Genomic DNA, 14,570 nt, shown 5'->3' on the forward strand with positions numbered 1-14,570 from the left:
AAAAGATTCTTTGTGTTTAAATTCTCAGATATTTTTTTTAAATGAAAAAGTACAATTGCATAGCGCATGTCCAAAGGACTGCCTAAGGCGAGGATTTAGGTTTCCTTCCCATGTCCCCTTTCTCTGTCTATCTCAGGCACTTACCTGGCCCTGTTGTAGTATTTGGATGCCCCACAATTTTCAGCGTCTTCATAGAGAAATGCTCTTACCCCCATTGTATAGATACGGAGCTGAGGCTGCCTCATTTCACCATAGCTCCTCCACCACCCAAGTTGGTACAGGGAATCTGTAGCAGAGGGGGAATTGAACCCAGAGCTGCTAGGGCGTAGCCTAGTGCTCTAGCCACTGGCCTGTCAAGAGTCTCCCTTGCTAATTCCTCTCCATGACACTTCACAGCACCAGGTTGGCTTTTCCAGAGTCGGTGCTGCTTCTCTCAGATTCAGGGGCATAGTTTCATAGAGTATCAGGGTTGGAAGGGACTTCAGGAGGTCATCTAGTCCGACCCCCAGCTCAAAGCAGGACCAACCCCAGCTAAATCGTCCCAATCAAGGCTTTGTCAAGCCAGGCCTCTAAGGATGGAGATTCCACCACCTCCCTAGGTAACCCATTCCAGTGCTTCACCACCCTCCTAGTGAAATAGTGTTTCCTGATATCCAACCTAGACCTCCCCCACCGCAACTTGAGACCATAGCTCCTTGTTCTGTCATCTGCCATCACTGAGAACAGCCTAGCTGCATCCTCTTTGGAGCCCCCTTCAGGTAGGTGAAGGCTGATATCATATCCCCCCCCCCCCACACACACACACACTCTTCTGCAGACTAAATAACCTGTTGCCTCAGCCTCTCTTCATAAATTGTGCCCCAGCCCCCTAATCATTTTCATTGCCCTCAGCTGGACTCTCTCCAATTTGTCCACATCCCTTCTGTAGTGGGGGATCAAAACTGGATGCAGTACTCCAGGTGTGGCCTCAACAGTGTCGAATAGAGGGGAATAATCACTTCCCTCGATCTGCTGGCAATGCTCCTACTAATAAAGCCCAATATGCTGTTGGCCTTCTTGGCAACGAGGGCGCTGCTGACTCAGATCCAGCTTCTCATCCACTGAAATCCCCAGGTCCTTTTCTGCAGAACTGCTGCTTAGCCAGTCGGTCTAAGTTTTTTCTGATCAGACTTTGCTGTCTCCTTCTCTTCTAATGCTACTTTGTTTCATTTCTCCCCTTCATTTCTTATTGTCTCACCTTTCTCTGCACCTGTTTCCAAGAGGTCCCTTCCCCTTATCCCCAGCTCTGTAGTAATAAGGGACACGTGTGCAAGGCCTGCACACCAGAACGCATTGATGCAGTGCCTCCCTTCTCCACAGGAGGAGGGGCAGAGACTCCGTGCTTTGTAGGAGAAGGGAGAGCACTTCTGGGCGAGCACTCTTGGGCCCTCCAGAAAGAGCACTTATTCTCTGCAAGTTTGAAGATTCAGAAGAGAATTTCCCCATGGTGGCGGAGAAAGGAGATGGCCACTAGATCCAAAACACACACTCTCCTGCTTGTGCCCAATTGTAGGGGACCAAATACAAATTCACTACAGTTGATCAAAGCATGAGAAGAGTTAAAATGGCATGTGTTTCGCAAATGGGATTTAGCGGACTGAGATGGATTTCTCAGTTACTAAAAGAGCTGTAATACCTGCTTGTGGCTCTGATATGTTAGCTTGTTCTTTACTACAGATACAAATAGAGTGCCTACCCTGTGTGAAGCTGCTTACGCTTGCATCAGATGTGTGCAAATTAGTTATAAAAGTACTAATTCTCTTATTGCTATTTGCTTTGACATTGTTAGCTAACAGGGTGGATTGATTTTAATCAAATTGATTTAAATCACCAATTGTAACCATGATTTTGATCAGTAAGCAGGAAACGTTGATTTTAATCATGTTTTGCATTTTTTAGTTTTTCTACAGAAAGTTTGATAACCATTAAAACATGATGATTTCCAACTAAATATAGTCTTTACGGTAAATTTGGTGTTTCTTTTTACTAACGAGGAGGACACGGTATATCTATGTACACATTTATTTAAGCAATTATATCATTTAATTTACATTGATTTAAATGGTTAATTTTTATTATTTTTAGAGGATGGTGAATGATGCATTTCTTTAATTACTTTTTTACTTGTGATTTGTGAGAGACTATTTGGAAATTCAAAATCAATCCACAGAAACCGTATGTAAAATTACCTTAAGTGTGCTGGAAACATAAGAAAAAAGCTTATAAAAGTGTTTCAAAACATGTTTTGTATTTAAAACTAACGTTAATTAAACAAAGTAGTTATCTGTAGCAAAATTTAACTGATTACTTCTGGTCACCGTGTTGTTCAAGATTTTAGTACCAGTAGAGCTTGTCGTCTTGCATCTAAGTTTTGTGTGGGAGAGGAAGAGGAAAACTAGCTATCCTGCTTTTAAGGGTTCCAGTTGGTTTCTTAACTGAATGAAGTAGTCACTGAATTGAACTAGTTGAATAAACTGAAATGAAGGTTTCATATTTAAATCATTTACATTAAATAAAAAAAATTTGAAAATTGGTAGCAAATATGTACTAAGAAAGTCAAACCACTGAACCAGAGTTTGTTGAAGCGTTAAACCAGCTTTTGACAAAACAGTAGCGTCTTCTACAGGGCAGAGAAAATATTTTCTTCATTTCAGTTTATTCATCTAGCTCAGTTCAGTGACTAGTTCATTCAAAGTCAAGAAACCAACTGGGAGTTGCAGAAGTAGAAAGCTATTTGTTTTTTTTAGAAATGATTGATAGAAAAATATATCCAAGTACAATCGCTGAGAAGTAAGAACCTAAGATAATAGGAAAGGCAGTGTATTTATGGTAAGACAGGCATTTGAAATTTTTCTTTAATCCTGGTTGTTTGGAATATTCTCCAGCTTTCCATTTTGGCTGAAATGTCCCACGTGCTTAGTCTTGGCCCAGAAATAAACACTCTTTGGAATGCTTGTGCAAAATTCATTGTTCCTTTTGAATTATGGGAGCATGAAAAAAATCTTTTGGTTTAAGAAAAAGTTCTGTTTGCTTTTATAAGATGAAGTCAAATTGTTGAACCTTCACAATTCCATACATATGGACCTCAGTGAAGAAGTTAGAAGGCTAAATTTGGGGAAAGCTTTGTACCTTTGAAATTACTATGTTTAAAATTACATAATTGAGCATGCGCCAATAAGTAATATCTTAGTAGATTGTGGTGCTGAGTGCGTAACTCCCGGGCCATAGCAGCAGAGGAATGTTTGCTCAAAAGCGCTGTTAGTCAGTAAAGTTAAACTGTTTTGTTCTTGCACTGCCCATTTGCATGTCATCATGAGAATATGATGGGGGGTGGGGGGAGATGAAGTTTTGTGCAAAAGTGGAACTTGAAATACATCAGTAAGGGAAAAATGCACTTTTTTCTCTACCGATTTAACTACCATTCAGCTTTTGCAGAAAATTATGCTTGTCAGCAGAGACTCTAGTTTGCTTTAAAAAAAAAAAAAAAAAAAAAAAAAATTCTGGTGTCTTGGCTTGTGTGTTGTTTTGGTTTGTGTTTTGGGGGAAAGGGAGGATACATTAAATGATAAATTTACTGCAGTGTTAAGATTAAACAGATACAAAAGTAATATTCATACTGCAACATTAACTTGGCCTCTTCGCACAGAATGTGTATATGATGTGTCATGGGGCTACATTTTTAAAGGTATTTAGATGCCTATCTCCCATTGGGTTGTGTGCGTGTGTTTTTTTTTTTCCCCCATAGATTCCAAGGCCAGCTGGGGCCATTATGATCATCTAGTCTGAGCTCCTGTATGACACAGGCCAGAGAACTTCCCCCAAATAATTAATAGAACCATAGACCATCAGGGTTGGAAGGGACCTCAGGAGGTCATCTAGTCCAACCCCCTGCTCAAAGCAGGACCAATCCCCAACCAATTCTAGAGCAGATCTTATAGAAGAAGATTTTAATGGGAGTTAGGTATCTAACTGATGAAAGAGCATTCTAGAACACGTGTATGTTGTGTGTAATATGTGTAGGTTAAATGTTCCTGTAGGCTTCTGAATTTTAGGAAACTATAAATGCCCATTCTTGTCCTTGTATTAACATAGAATAATACTTATCTGCTTCACAAAGCTCTTGAAGACATTTCTAAAGCATTTTGAAAGAGTTAAATGCTAATGATGAATTCTATAAATTAGGGCTAACTATGACATTTTTGATGGCTACCTTTTCTCAGTTGGCTACCAGTATCTCAGATCATAGATGCTCTTGCTTTGGTTAATGTTTTCTGAAAGTTGATGTGCTCTTTCAAACTTAAGCAAAACTTTAAAAAAAAAAAAAAATCTCCAGTCTGAGCTGAGCTCCATCTTATGGTTTACATTTGTGTTAATTTTTCTAGGAAGCAAGACGTCATGCAGAACATTGTGCAAATCTTGGAATCCGTCCAGTTAAAATGGGAGCTGTTTCAGAGCTGGACAGATTTCTCCAGGCTACATCTTTCTAACAAACTAGCCATTTTTGGCATTGGTTATAACACACGCTGGAAGGAGGATATTCGCTACCACTACGCTGAGATCAGTTCCCAGGTGCCTCTTGGCAAACGGCTTAGGGAATATTTCAATTCGGAGAAGCCAGAGGGCAGGATCATCATGACGCGAGTACAGAAAATGAACTGGAAAAACGTTTACTATAAATTCCTAGAGATTACTATTAGTGAAGCAAGATGCCTGGAGCTGCATATGGAAGTTGACTGGATACCTATAGCTCATTCTAAGCCAACTGGAGGAAATGTTGTTCAGTATTTATTACCAGGGGGGATTCCCAAAAGCCCTGGCCTGTATGCCATTGGTTATGAAGATTGCCAGGAGAACCCCCACTCACCTCATGCAGACCGCAGAGGCCCAGATCCTGGGAAAGAGACTCAGGGGGAGGTAGATGTCCCTTCACCACAGGCCTCTCTCAGGGTGGAGATGGAATCTGCCAGAATTATCTATTGTTACCTTGGCATTGCTGAGGTTAGAACTCTCCAGCAGTGCTTGTTTTTACATTTTCAGGCCAACACCAAAACCTTCAGCAAAGAGTGGGTTGGAATCAATGGGTTTTTGTCTCAGAACTGCATCGTAGAACCAGGGGTGTCGCCTAAATCCATCTACATCAAATTTGTGGAAGTGGAGAGGGATTTTCTTTCTGCTGGCTCTTTGGTAGAGTGCCTGGAAAAAGCCATTGGATACCCATTGAAGTTTAACAACTGAATCTCGTCCTTCATAAGGATTAGGGCTTCTGCCTCCTTTCCATGTTGCTAGCAGACGCTTACAGATCCTGTCTGTTCACAGTGGGGCAAGTAAGACTTTCAGAGTGAAAATGAACTTCAGAGTGAAAGATGCTTGCAAATGATTCAAAACAACTTGTCCTGAGCAAGTGAAATGTACAGCTAACTTGCTTGGCAGGTCAACTGGTTTTATAAAGAGATGAAGGCGAGCCTTGTAAAAATGACTGTAGGTACATTCCACATTGGACAGAGCGTATACTTTGCATTTCATATGAAAAGCTGTTTTTTCCACAATGTTTCATTTTTACACATCTGTCTCTATATAAAGTGTTATTACCGATCTGAATAAATAAGCAATAGATAATGGCAAGTTAAACCTTGGGTCACATGAAATGAGACTGTTTTTCAATGCCACCCTTAGCTACTATTGTATATAATTTAGAGTTTCACTTTTTTCACCCATCAAGTGTTTTACTATTTCCAACCAGTGTTGCCTGCGAAGACTTTTGTTTCTGTGACGTATCCCACTTCACTAGTAGTGTTGTCACATCAGCTTTTTTTACCATTAAAGTAATTCCTGGCCTTTTTGAGTCCTAGTTAGCCTCTTTGTGGCAGTGAGAATAACCTGACAGCTGGGAAACATTTTGTCAAACCGTGCTTATCAATACAATCAAAGCTGTGAGAATTTTGGGGGACAGGGAGGGGCGGGATGAGGGGAGGGGAGGGTTATAGATGGAGGGGGAGTAAACATTTAATGCCTTTTCAGAGCTGTTACTATATAAGCCCCATCCTCCTGCTGGCTGGTGCTGGCATTTTGATTTTTCTAAGACTCATTGATCAGTGGAAGTTGTGACATACAATGAATGTGTCAGTCCTAATAAAAAAACCAAACGCCTATGGACTTCTAGAAATGTGTTTCTCTTACTAACCCTGATTCCCCTGGACGGGTTTGTAGTAGAGATGTGCATGTTGAGTTCATTTGAGGTCACAAATCTTACCTGTGGAACCTTGCACCTGGGCTTCGTTCCATGGGCTGGAGCGGTCCTTCCGTCCTGGGTGCTGGTTTTCTTTTATCTGTGGGGAGGAGGAGGTAAGATTATAAATCTGTCTGTACATGATGCTGTAGAAAGCTGGGCATGTGTAAATCTTACGTACGCCAGCAGGGCACTTGCAATTGTGTTGTTGAACTGCTAAATCTAATCTGGACCATAATGGTCCATTTAGCTACCGGATCTTGATTCAGAATTACCACTCATTCTCTTTCAAATGTGTGTGTAGGAGGGAATTTACTGTGATTCTACTAGGCCAGTGTCCATGAAGGCAACAACACAGCAGTGTGTGTGAGTAAGCAGGGGTGATGGTTTTATTCAGCACTATTAAGAGAATAGTGAGTTTGTAATAAGTACATTCACCAGTTGTTAGTTTGAGTGCATCTTTCATTAATCTTGAGGTCACTGGGGTTTGAGGTGTGAATTCAGATGCTGGAGGAGCCCAGGTGAAATGAGACAGTGTGGTAAGAGGCCGGGTCAGCCTCTGAAGCCCTGTCTGCATTAGAATATTGGTGGCCCCCATCCTGGTCCAGGCACGTGGAACATTGTACAGCACTCGGTGCACCGAGCATCGTGCAGATATTCCACCTACTGGTGCCACGGCACCATCTCAGTGCTAATCTTGGAGACGCCTCTGCCCGCATCACTTCAATTCAGACGGTTCTGGCAGACTGGAGAACAGCCAATGGTGGCACTGAGGCCCAGCTCTCTACCTGGCCCCTTCAATTAGTGTCCCTAAGCCGTACTCGGGTGCTCTTAGTTCCACTCAAATCCTACCTTGCTGCCCTGTCGTCTTCACCCCCCCACCCCCCCAGCCTTGTTGCAGCAGTCCAGCTAAGACAAGAGGTTGTGTGTTTGCATGGTCTCTCCTTCCCCCAGCGTTGCCCCTTATGAACAATAAGCAAAATGTATTGATTCAATCTATTTTAGTTTTAAAATAATATGACGCTTGCTATGAAATGTTTGTGTAGCTGGAGAGCTTGTAACCAACTGTTTTTAGTAACACTTGCCTTTTTATTGACGGATTCTCCTGCCCTGTGTGTTTAGGTATGTATACATCAGCTGTGTGGAAATCACGTAAACTTGCATGTGGCCCATATGCCGAGCATCTCTTAGGAGTGGGCCTTTCCACTGCATCTGACTGACAGAAGAAAAAAAAAAATCTTACCTTCCTGCAATGCAGGGTTGGTGTTGCAGCTGGCAGAAGAATCTGCAAAGTGCCAGATGCCACAGAGATGTAAGATAACAGTAGCAGGCTACGCTGAAGCACCAGGTAACGGAAGTCACACCCCAGTAAATCTGAAACCTCAAACTAGGTTTATCAATCATGGCTTTCCAGCCACTAATATGTCTCCCACATGTACAGGAGTGGTAAAGCTGCAGTTGTCGTTGGAAGCTAAGGATGTTGACTGGGGCAGAGTGTGAAAATGGGTAAAGTCTTAAGGGGAAAAAAATGTGAACTACCTAGCAATTTATTTGCATGCCCCTCCTCCAGTTTGTGGAGGTAGATTCCTGCATGCGAGGCCCAGAGTTGGAAATAGACCCATAGGGATCCCTGCCATCATGCTGTTGGCTTGTGAGCGCATAGCACCTTGGACGTATGAGCAAGTTCTCGGGCCACAACAAATCAGTTCACTAAATCAGGGTTCCCAAACTTTATCATTTGTGTGACCCACTTCTGAGTGTCTCATTGACACCTGTCCTCCTGCTCACCACCATACAGACTCAGCTCCACCCCCCAAAGGCAACAGAATAACATCCCTGTGGCAACTAAATCACTTGCTTACATGGAAAGGTAATGTTAGGGAATTATGGTGGTTTTAGCTCCTTTTAGTGCACTTTTAGGACATGGAAATGAGGTGAGTTAGCATCCTGTGACCAGCAAGCTCTCTGGACTTCTGTGGGAACCACTGGCCTAAACCATTGGGACTACAAACCACTAGAAACCAATACAATGCATTTTAAATATGGGATTAAAAGATGTGCGTTATACGTTTGCCATCTGTGCACCTTTTCAGGGGAGCTTTGTGGGGATGGAATAGAAGCGTCCATGTACCGTTTTCTATGTTACAGCTTTCAAGGTCAGCAGGGGCTATTAGATCAGCTGGTCTGGCCCCCTGTATAGCACAGGCCACTGAATTTCACCAGTTATCCCTGTGTTGAGGCCAGTAATTTGCATAACTTGTGTTTTGGCTAAAGCCTCTTCCAGCAGGGCTGCCAGGCTCTGTCTGAAGACTTCCGGAGATGGTGACGGCACCACCAACGGCTTGGTTCAGCAGTTAATCACCCTCGCTGTTAAAAATGGACCTAATTACTAATTTGCATTTGTCTGGGACTTCAGCTCCCAGCCATTGGTTCTTATTCTGCATTTCTCTGAAAGATTAAAGAGACCGTTAGTACCTGGTACAGTAACTCCTCGCTTAACGTTGTAGTTATGTTCCTGAAAAATGCTACGTTAAGAAAAATGATGTTAAGTGAATCCAATTTTCCCATAAGAATTAATGTAAATGGGGGGGTTAGGTTCTAGGGAAAAAAAATTTTGCCAGACAAAAGACATGATATACATATACAGTATACGTTTTTTAAATTTTAAACTATTTAATACTGTACTCACCAATGATTGTGAAGCTTGGTTGATGCGGGGCGTAGTGGGGTAGGGGTGCAGGGCCTTGCCCCACTCCGCCTGTCTGGCGCTCCTGTCCTGGAGCGGGGTCGGGGGCTTGCCCACTCCCCAGCTGGAATGCCAGTGGGCGGAGTGGGGCAAGCCCCTGTGCCCTGACCCCACTATCTGGCAGGAGCAATGGGTGGAGCAGGGCGAGCCAAACAGCTTTATAACAGAACGTTGCATGACTTTAAATGAGTATGTTCTCTAATAGATCAGCAACCTAATAACAAAACAATGTTAACCGGGATGACTTTAAGTGAGGAGTTACTGTATTTAATCAAATCACCTCTCAAACGTCTTTTTGATAAACAGCTTGAGCTTGCACTACCTATGCCAACGGGAGGGGTTCTCCTGTCATGATAGGTAATCCACCTCCCCGAGAGGCAATAGCTTATGGAAGAATTCTTCCGTCAACCTAGCACTGTCTACACAGGGTCTTATATTGGCTTAGCTACGCCACTCAAGGATGTGGATTTTTTTTTAAGCCCCTGAGTGATGTAGTTAACCTAATTTTCTGTGTAGACCAGGCCATGGTGTCTCACTGTAAGGTATTTTCCCCAGCCCATAAGTCATTTTTGTGGCTCTCTGCTGCACCCTCTCCAGTTTTTCAACATCCTTTTTAAAATGTGGACACCAGAACTGAGCTCAGGGTTCCAGTATTTGTCTCACCAATACCATGTACCGAGATGAAAATCACCTCCGTATGGCTACTCACCCTCTTTGTATGTCCAAGGGTCTTACCAGCTCTTTGTGGCGTGGCATTGCACTGGGCACTCACATTGAGTTCCCTGTCCCCTAAATCCTTTTCAGAGTCACTGCTTTCTAGAATAAGGCGCCCGCCCCCATTCTGTGTTCCTTGTTCCTAGATGTGCAACTTTGCTTTTGGTTGTATTAAAATACATTTGTTTGAATGGGCCCAGCTTGCCAAGCGCTTCAGATCCCTCTGTCATCTTCATTATTACAGTCCACCAATAGAAAGCTGCAGTTTCAATGCGAAAGCCTGGCAAGGTGCAGTCCTCCAGCATCTACTAGGTGGATACTGCAGACAGACGTTCTTGAGGAAGCCTCGTGGCTTGATGCTGGCAGGTTCCAACAGGAAGAAACCTCCTTGAAGGGAAACGCAGAGGCTGGGCTGGAGCATGGTTATGGAAGGGCCCACAAGTTGCACTTGGAGTGCGTACAGCATGATTGTAGGGCTGCGTATTTCTGAGTGCTAGCTGGTCCTAGTTGCGGACCAGTTGTAGGCACTGGAATTACAGCCAAAGCTTTAGAGACAAGGCTGAGAAACCAAATTGGATAAGGGCATGGGGGGGGGGGGGAGGCCGAGACTGCAGATGGGGTTGATGTGGAGGAGGAAGAATGTGACAATGAAGACTAGAAATACTAGGGGGTCATACACATCACAGCTTCTGTTGGCTGATCTCATTGCACCCACCAGGGGGCGTGCGCACGCAACCCTCCATTCCCGCCTCCCTGGGTCCTGCCCCCCATTCCCCCTCTACTGCAGGGACTCTCTCTTACTCCCACCACTCCCTCCCTCCCTCATGCCTGGGACTGTGTCCCCATTCTCCCTTCCCCTGCCATGGCATAGTCTCGCTGTGCCCTCCCACTCTTCCCACTGTCACATGCCAGGGTCCCCCAGTCGCCCCTTGCCAGGGGTTCTGTGTGCCCCCTATTCCCCCTTCCTCCCATAAGTCATCCATTCTCCTCCCCCGTGTGCCAAAGACTGAGTACACCCATACCAGGGTCCCTCAATTTCCCCTTCACTCCACCCCCCTCCCCTCCCCAGCCTGCCAGGGGCAGGGCACATAACTCCCTTCCCCACCCAACATTGTTATTTGTCTCCTTTCTCTTTAGGAGATCAGACACTCAGCGTGTCCATGTATAATAACTCTTGGGAAGCTGGACAGAGCTGAGATTGGGGTGGAGGTGGGGGTAATTTTTATGCTGGAAGGCAGTAAAGGGTGCCATCAACCGCTCTTTAATCTATAGGCCGTTGCAGAGCTTCTTGAAGCTCTGGCCATGTTAAACAGAGGCTGAGGCACTGTGCGTACCCTATTTCCCCCTTTCCATTTTCAGATTTCCTCCCGAATCAATAGGGGTCTGCCCATTGATGCCTAGAACATTCCCTGAAAACCTGGAATTGATGGGGTGCAGTGTTTGAAAAGTGATGGCATGACGGACCACAAGTTGGGCGTAAGGCCTTGCAAGCTTGGCCTGCTAAGAGCAGAATGGGAAAGTGGAGCTATACAGCCCTGCAAGAGCTAGTCTGACCTTGCCAGGATAGAGGAGGACAGAGAGAGGTCCAAGTGGGGGCGGGGGTGGTGGTGGTAAGGAGCCAAACTGAAGAGGCACTCATAGAACAATGGAACCACTATCAGTGATCCTGAGCGGCACCTCCTGCATGGATGGGGAAGCTGACCTGAGAGATCTGACTCAGATAAAGAACAGCATAAAATCTGGCCTCCTGGGAGCCTGGCTAGATGTGATGAGAAGGGCGGCGTGTACCAGAAACGCTTGCACCATCCGTCTCTGCAAGGACAAGTGATGTGAGTATTGTCGGTTACCAGCAATTTGTTCAGCTCATGTTCAGTGTTGCGGGTGATTGGGCTCCCACTCTTTCTCTGAGCTTTTCCTAATATCCAGCCTGAACAGTCCCTTTTCTCTGCCTCTCATTACCCCAGTTCGAACTCTTTCCCTTCCACTAAACAGTTCCTCTCCTCCTTGGCTTTTGCCCTTTCCCCTCCCCATCCTTGGCTAGCTCATGTCCAATCCACACTGATTTAGTTCTTACGTTTCCTCATCCTTCCCCCCACAATCACTTGTGGTGTTGCCCTTAGTCTGTCAGCCTCTTCAATGAGGCGCTGAGAATTTAAGGGCTCAGTTCGGCAAAGTTCTTGCGCCTGGAGACCCAATGTCTGTTCTACCTAAGGTCTGCCAGCCGCAGTGTTCCCACTGGTTGCAGCTATCGTAGTGGCCTGGGGAGGGAGAGACAAACTATCTCACGCCAGCCCTTGTCTGTTAAGGGTTTGAAAGGCCCCTGAGACTGGTGCGGTATCTGATATGGAACCAGGGCAAAGAAATGGTGCCATGTGCTCCCGCCAGGCCAAAAGGCAGCTGCAGGGTGTTCACCCAGCTGTTTCATAGTGCCCTGCCCCACTAACCCAAGGCTCTGCCATTGCAGGAGACAGCTTGGAGCAGGGACGTGCCAGTATCACCATGGAAGATCAGTCTTCTGAAGGGAGCGCGTTTCTGGCCATTGTGTCTGTACGAGCAATGAGCTCAATGAGCCCCAAACCTCTGTGCTTCCCCCAGGGCATCCTCCTCCTCCAGCCTCCTGGGGTAAGATCACCACCAGTTACTCAAAACTGCCCTCATCTTCTGGCCAGCATCCCACAATATGTCCTGCCACAGGTACTGTGGGAAAGCATTCATTCTCTGTATCGTATCTGTTACAGGCACCAGACACTAAAATGCCAAGCAAGGCACAACTTTCCGAAAGGCTCTTGCAGGTCACAGTTACCAACACAGCGTGGCTTGGTTCTGTTCTGGGAGAAGTTTGGACAGTGTCTGTTCACATCTCACTTGCTGTACAACTTGTGTCCTCGCGAGAGGGTTTTTGGATTGGTTGCTTTGCTCTTTAGACTAATCAGTTACATAATGTAGCGCCAGAGAAGTGCTTCTGATTGGGGTGGAGAAGTGTCTAACCGTTGTGGCAATCGGAGCAGGACGAGTCTGGAGGAGAACAAAGACTGGAACGTGCCTTCACCGAGTGGCGTTTAAATTAGGCAAGCAGCAAGGAGACTCATGATGTTCTGTACAAAATAACGATTTGCTTCGTAAGTGGGGAAATACCTCAGGGCTTGGAGTTCTGCAGAGATTGTCCTGACCTTAGTCCTGCTGAAGATGATGCACTGAACCCTGGGCAGTTTACCCTCTCTCTGCATCTGTTGGACGGGATCATAAATGAAAGGTCCTGTCTGCTCTCTGGGGACAGGAAAGATGCCGTATCACTTCTTGTAGGCCAGGATTTGACCTAGTATCTTTGGCCAAATCGTCCCCCCACAGTACTGTCTATCAATGTACGCAACCTGCATCTCATAGTCCATTGCTCCTCCCTTACCCCACCCCCACCCCTGCCAAAGTCAGAGGCACTGAATGCCAGAAGGGCTGTTACTTCTCTGAACTGTACTAGTGTTTGTGTAGGGGTGGATGTTCTGGGCCACATGCAGAGGTGATGCGTACTGGGGGGGAGGGGGGTGTGGAGAGAGAAATCAGCTAAGACCAAGCTGCTCTAATGTCCCATTTTCATTTCACAGACAGCAGGACTGGGCCCTTGGTTTGCAGAGACCTTAGTGGGGGGTTTCACATTGTAAAGTAAACAGAAGTTCAAACTAGCACCTTGAGAATCCACCTAGTACACCAGCCTCATCCAGAGGCTTTTCTAGCAGAGCCAATGGCCACTTGGCTCCTTTAGTTTCGTTGAACACCATTGCTTCCTCTGGAGAAGAATCCTTGGTGGAGGCAAGTTTTCATCCCCTTCTCTACCCTGCCCCTGGCTGTGCTTTGACAGGTCACAGCCCCCCACCCTCAGCTCGCTGAGCCCAAAGAGGCTTAGACAGGGGTGTGGAGCTAAAAATCCTTTGAACTGGCTGGGTTCAGGCATCCTGTGTTGAGGTTAGGGTAGAATGGGGTTTGGAGAGCGAGTTGACAGCGGAAGCAGAGGCGCCAGTCCACAACGGGGTACGCTGGGGAGTGGAAGTGCCCATTCAGGGTCCACAGGCAAGGCTGTATGCACATCTGGGCACATTCAGCCCCGGCTCCTTGCGTATACAGAGCACCCACGGACAGTTCTCTGTGTGCATAGTGCCTCATCACACCCAGTTAGCACTCCCTACGCATACAGGGCACCTAAGGGCTCTGCCCCATGTGCATGGAGCACCCATCACCCCCAGGGACTGCTCCTGGGCCTATGGGGCACCCAGGGACTGAGCCCTGTGTGCATGGAGCACCCATCACCCCCAGGGACTGCTCCTGGGCCTATGGGGCACCCAGGGACTGAGCCCTGTGTGCATGGTGCACCCATCACACCCAGGGACTGCTCCTGGGCCTATGGGGCACCCAGGGACTGAGCCCTGTGTGCATGGAGCACCCTTCATACCCAGGGACTGCAACATAAGCACAGCGCCCAGCAAACATTTATGTTGCTGTAAACCAGATCCTGAACCCATGCACTAATGACCTGTTGTGGCGTGTATTGAGCACTGGACTAGCTCTCCATGGGACTCAGGCTCCCAAATGAGTGCTGAGACTCCCAGCCTTGCCCAGCAGTCCTCAGACCAAGTGATTCTGTTAAGCTACCATTATGGCCAGCAACCTCTGTGCCCAGCACGCCACCTGTGCACCCTCCCCATGCACTCCCTCTCCTTACCCTTGCACGTCTCCTTGGTGCTGGCACCAAGCACCCATCTTCCCTAGGAACCGCTCCATGGCACCCAGTAGCCATGGCAGAACACCCATTGCACCATGCAAGCTGCATGGGCATGCTGAGCAAGCTCTCAGTGC

The 14,570-nt window shown here is 46.3% G+C and overlaps 1 protein-coding gene across 2 annotated transcripts in view; it reads left to right on the forward strand.

Annotated features, from left to right (window-relative positions):
• The window catches only part of MSANTD2 (Myb/SANT DNA binding domain containing 2), a 33,738-nt gene extending 27,857 nt beyond the window's left edge, over positions 1–5,881 (forward strand). For both annotated transcript variants that reach the window (XM_084611660.1, XM_084611661.1), the window contains one exon: positions 4,422–5,881. In XM_084611660.1, coding sequence (XP_084467786.1) covers positions 4,422–5,274 — 853 coding nt within the window. In that variant the 3' untranslated portion in view covers positions 5,275–5,881. The remainder of the gene's footprint in view (positions 1–4,421) is intronic.
• Positions 5,882–14,570: the final 8,689 nt, after the last annotated feature.

This window comes from Lepidochelys olivacea, assembly GCF_965140295.1.
Source record: "Lepidochelys olivacea isolate rLepOli2 genome assembly, chromosome: 22".
Taxonomy (NCBI): domain Eukaryota; kingdom Metazoa; phylum Chordata; order Testudines; family Cheloniidae; genus Lepidochelys; species Lepidochelys olivacea.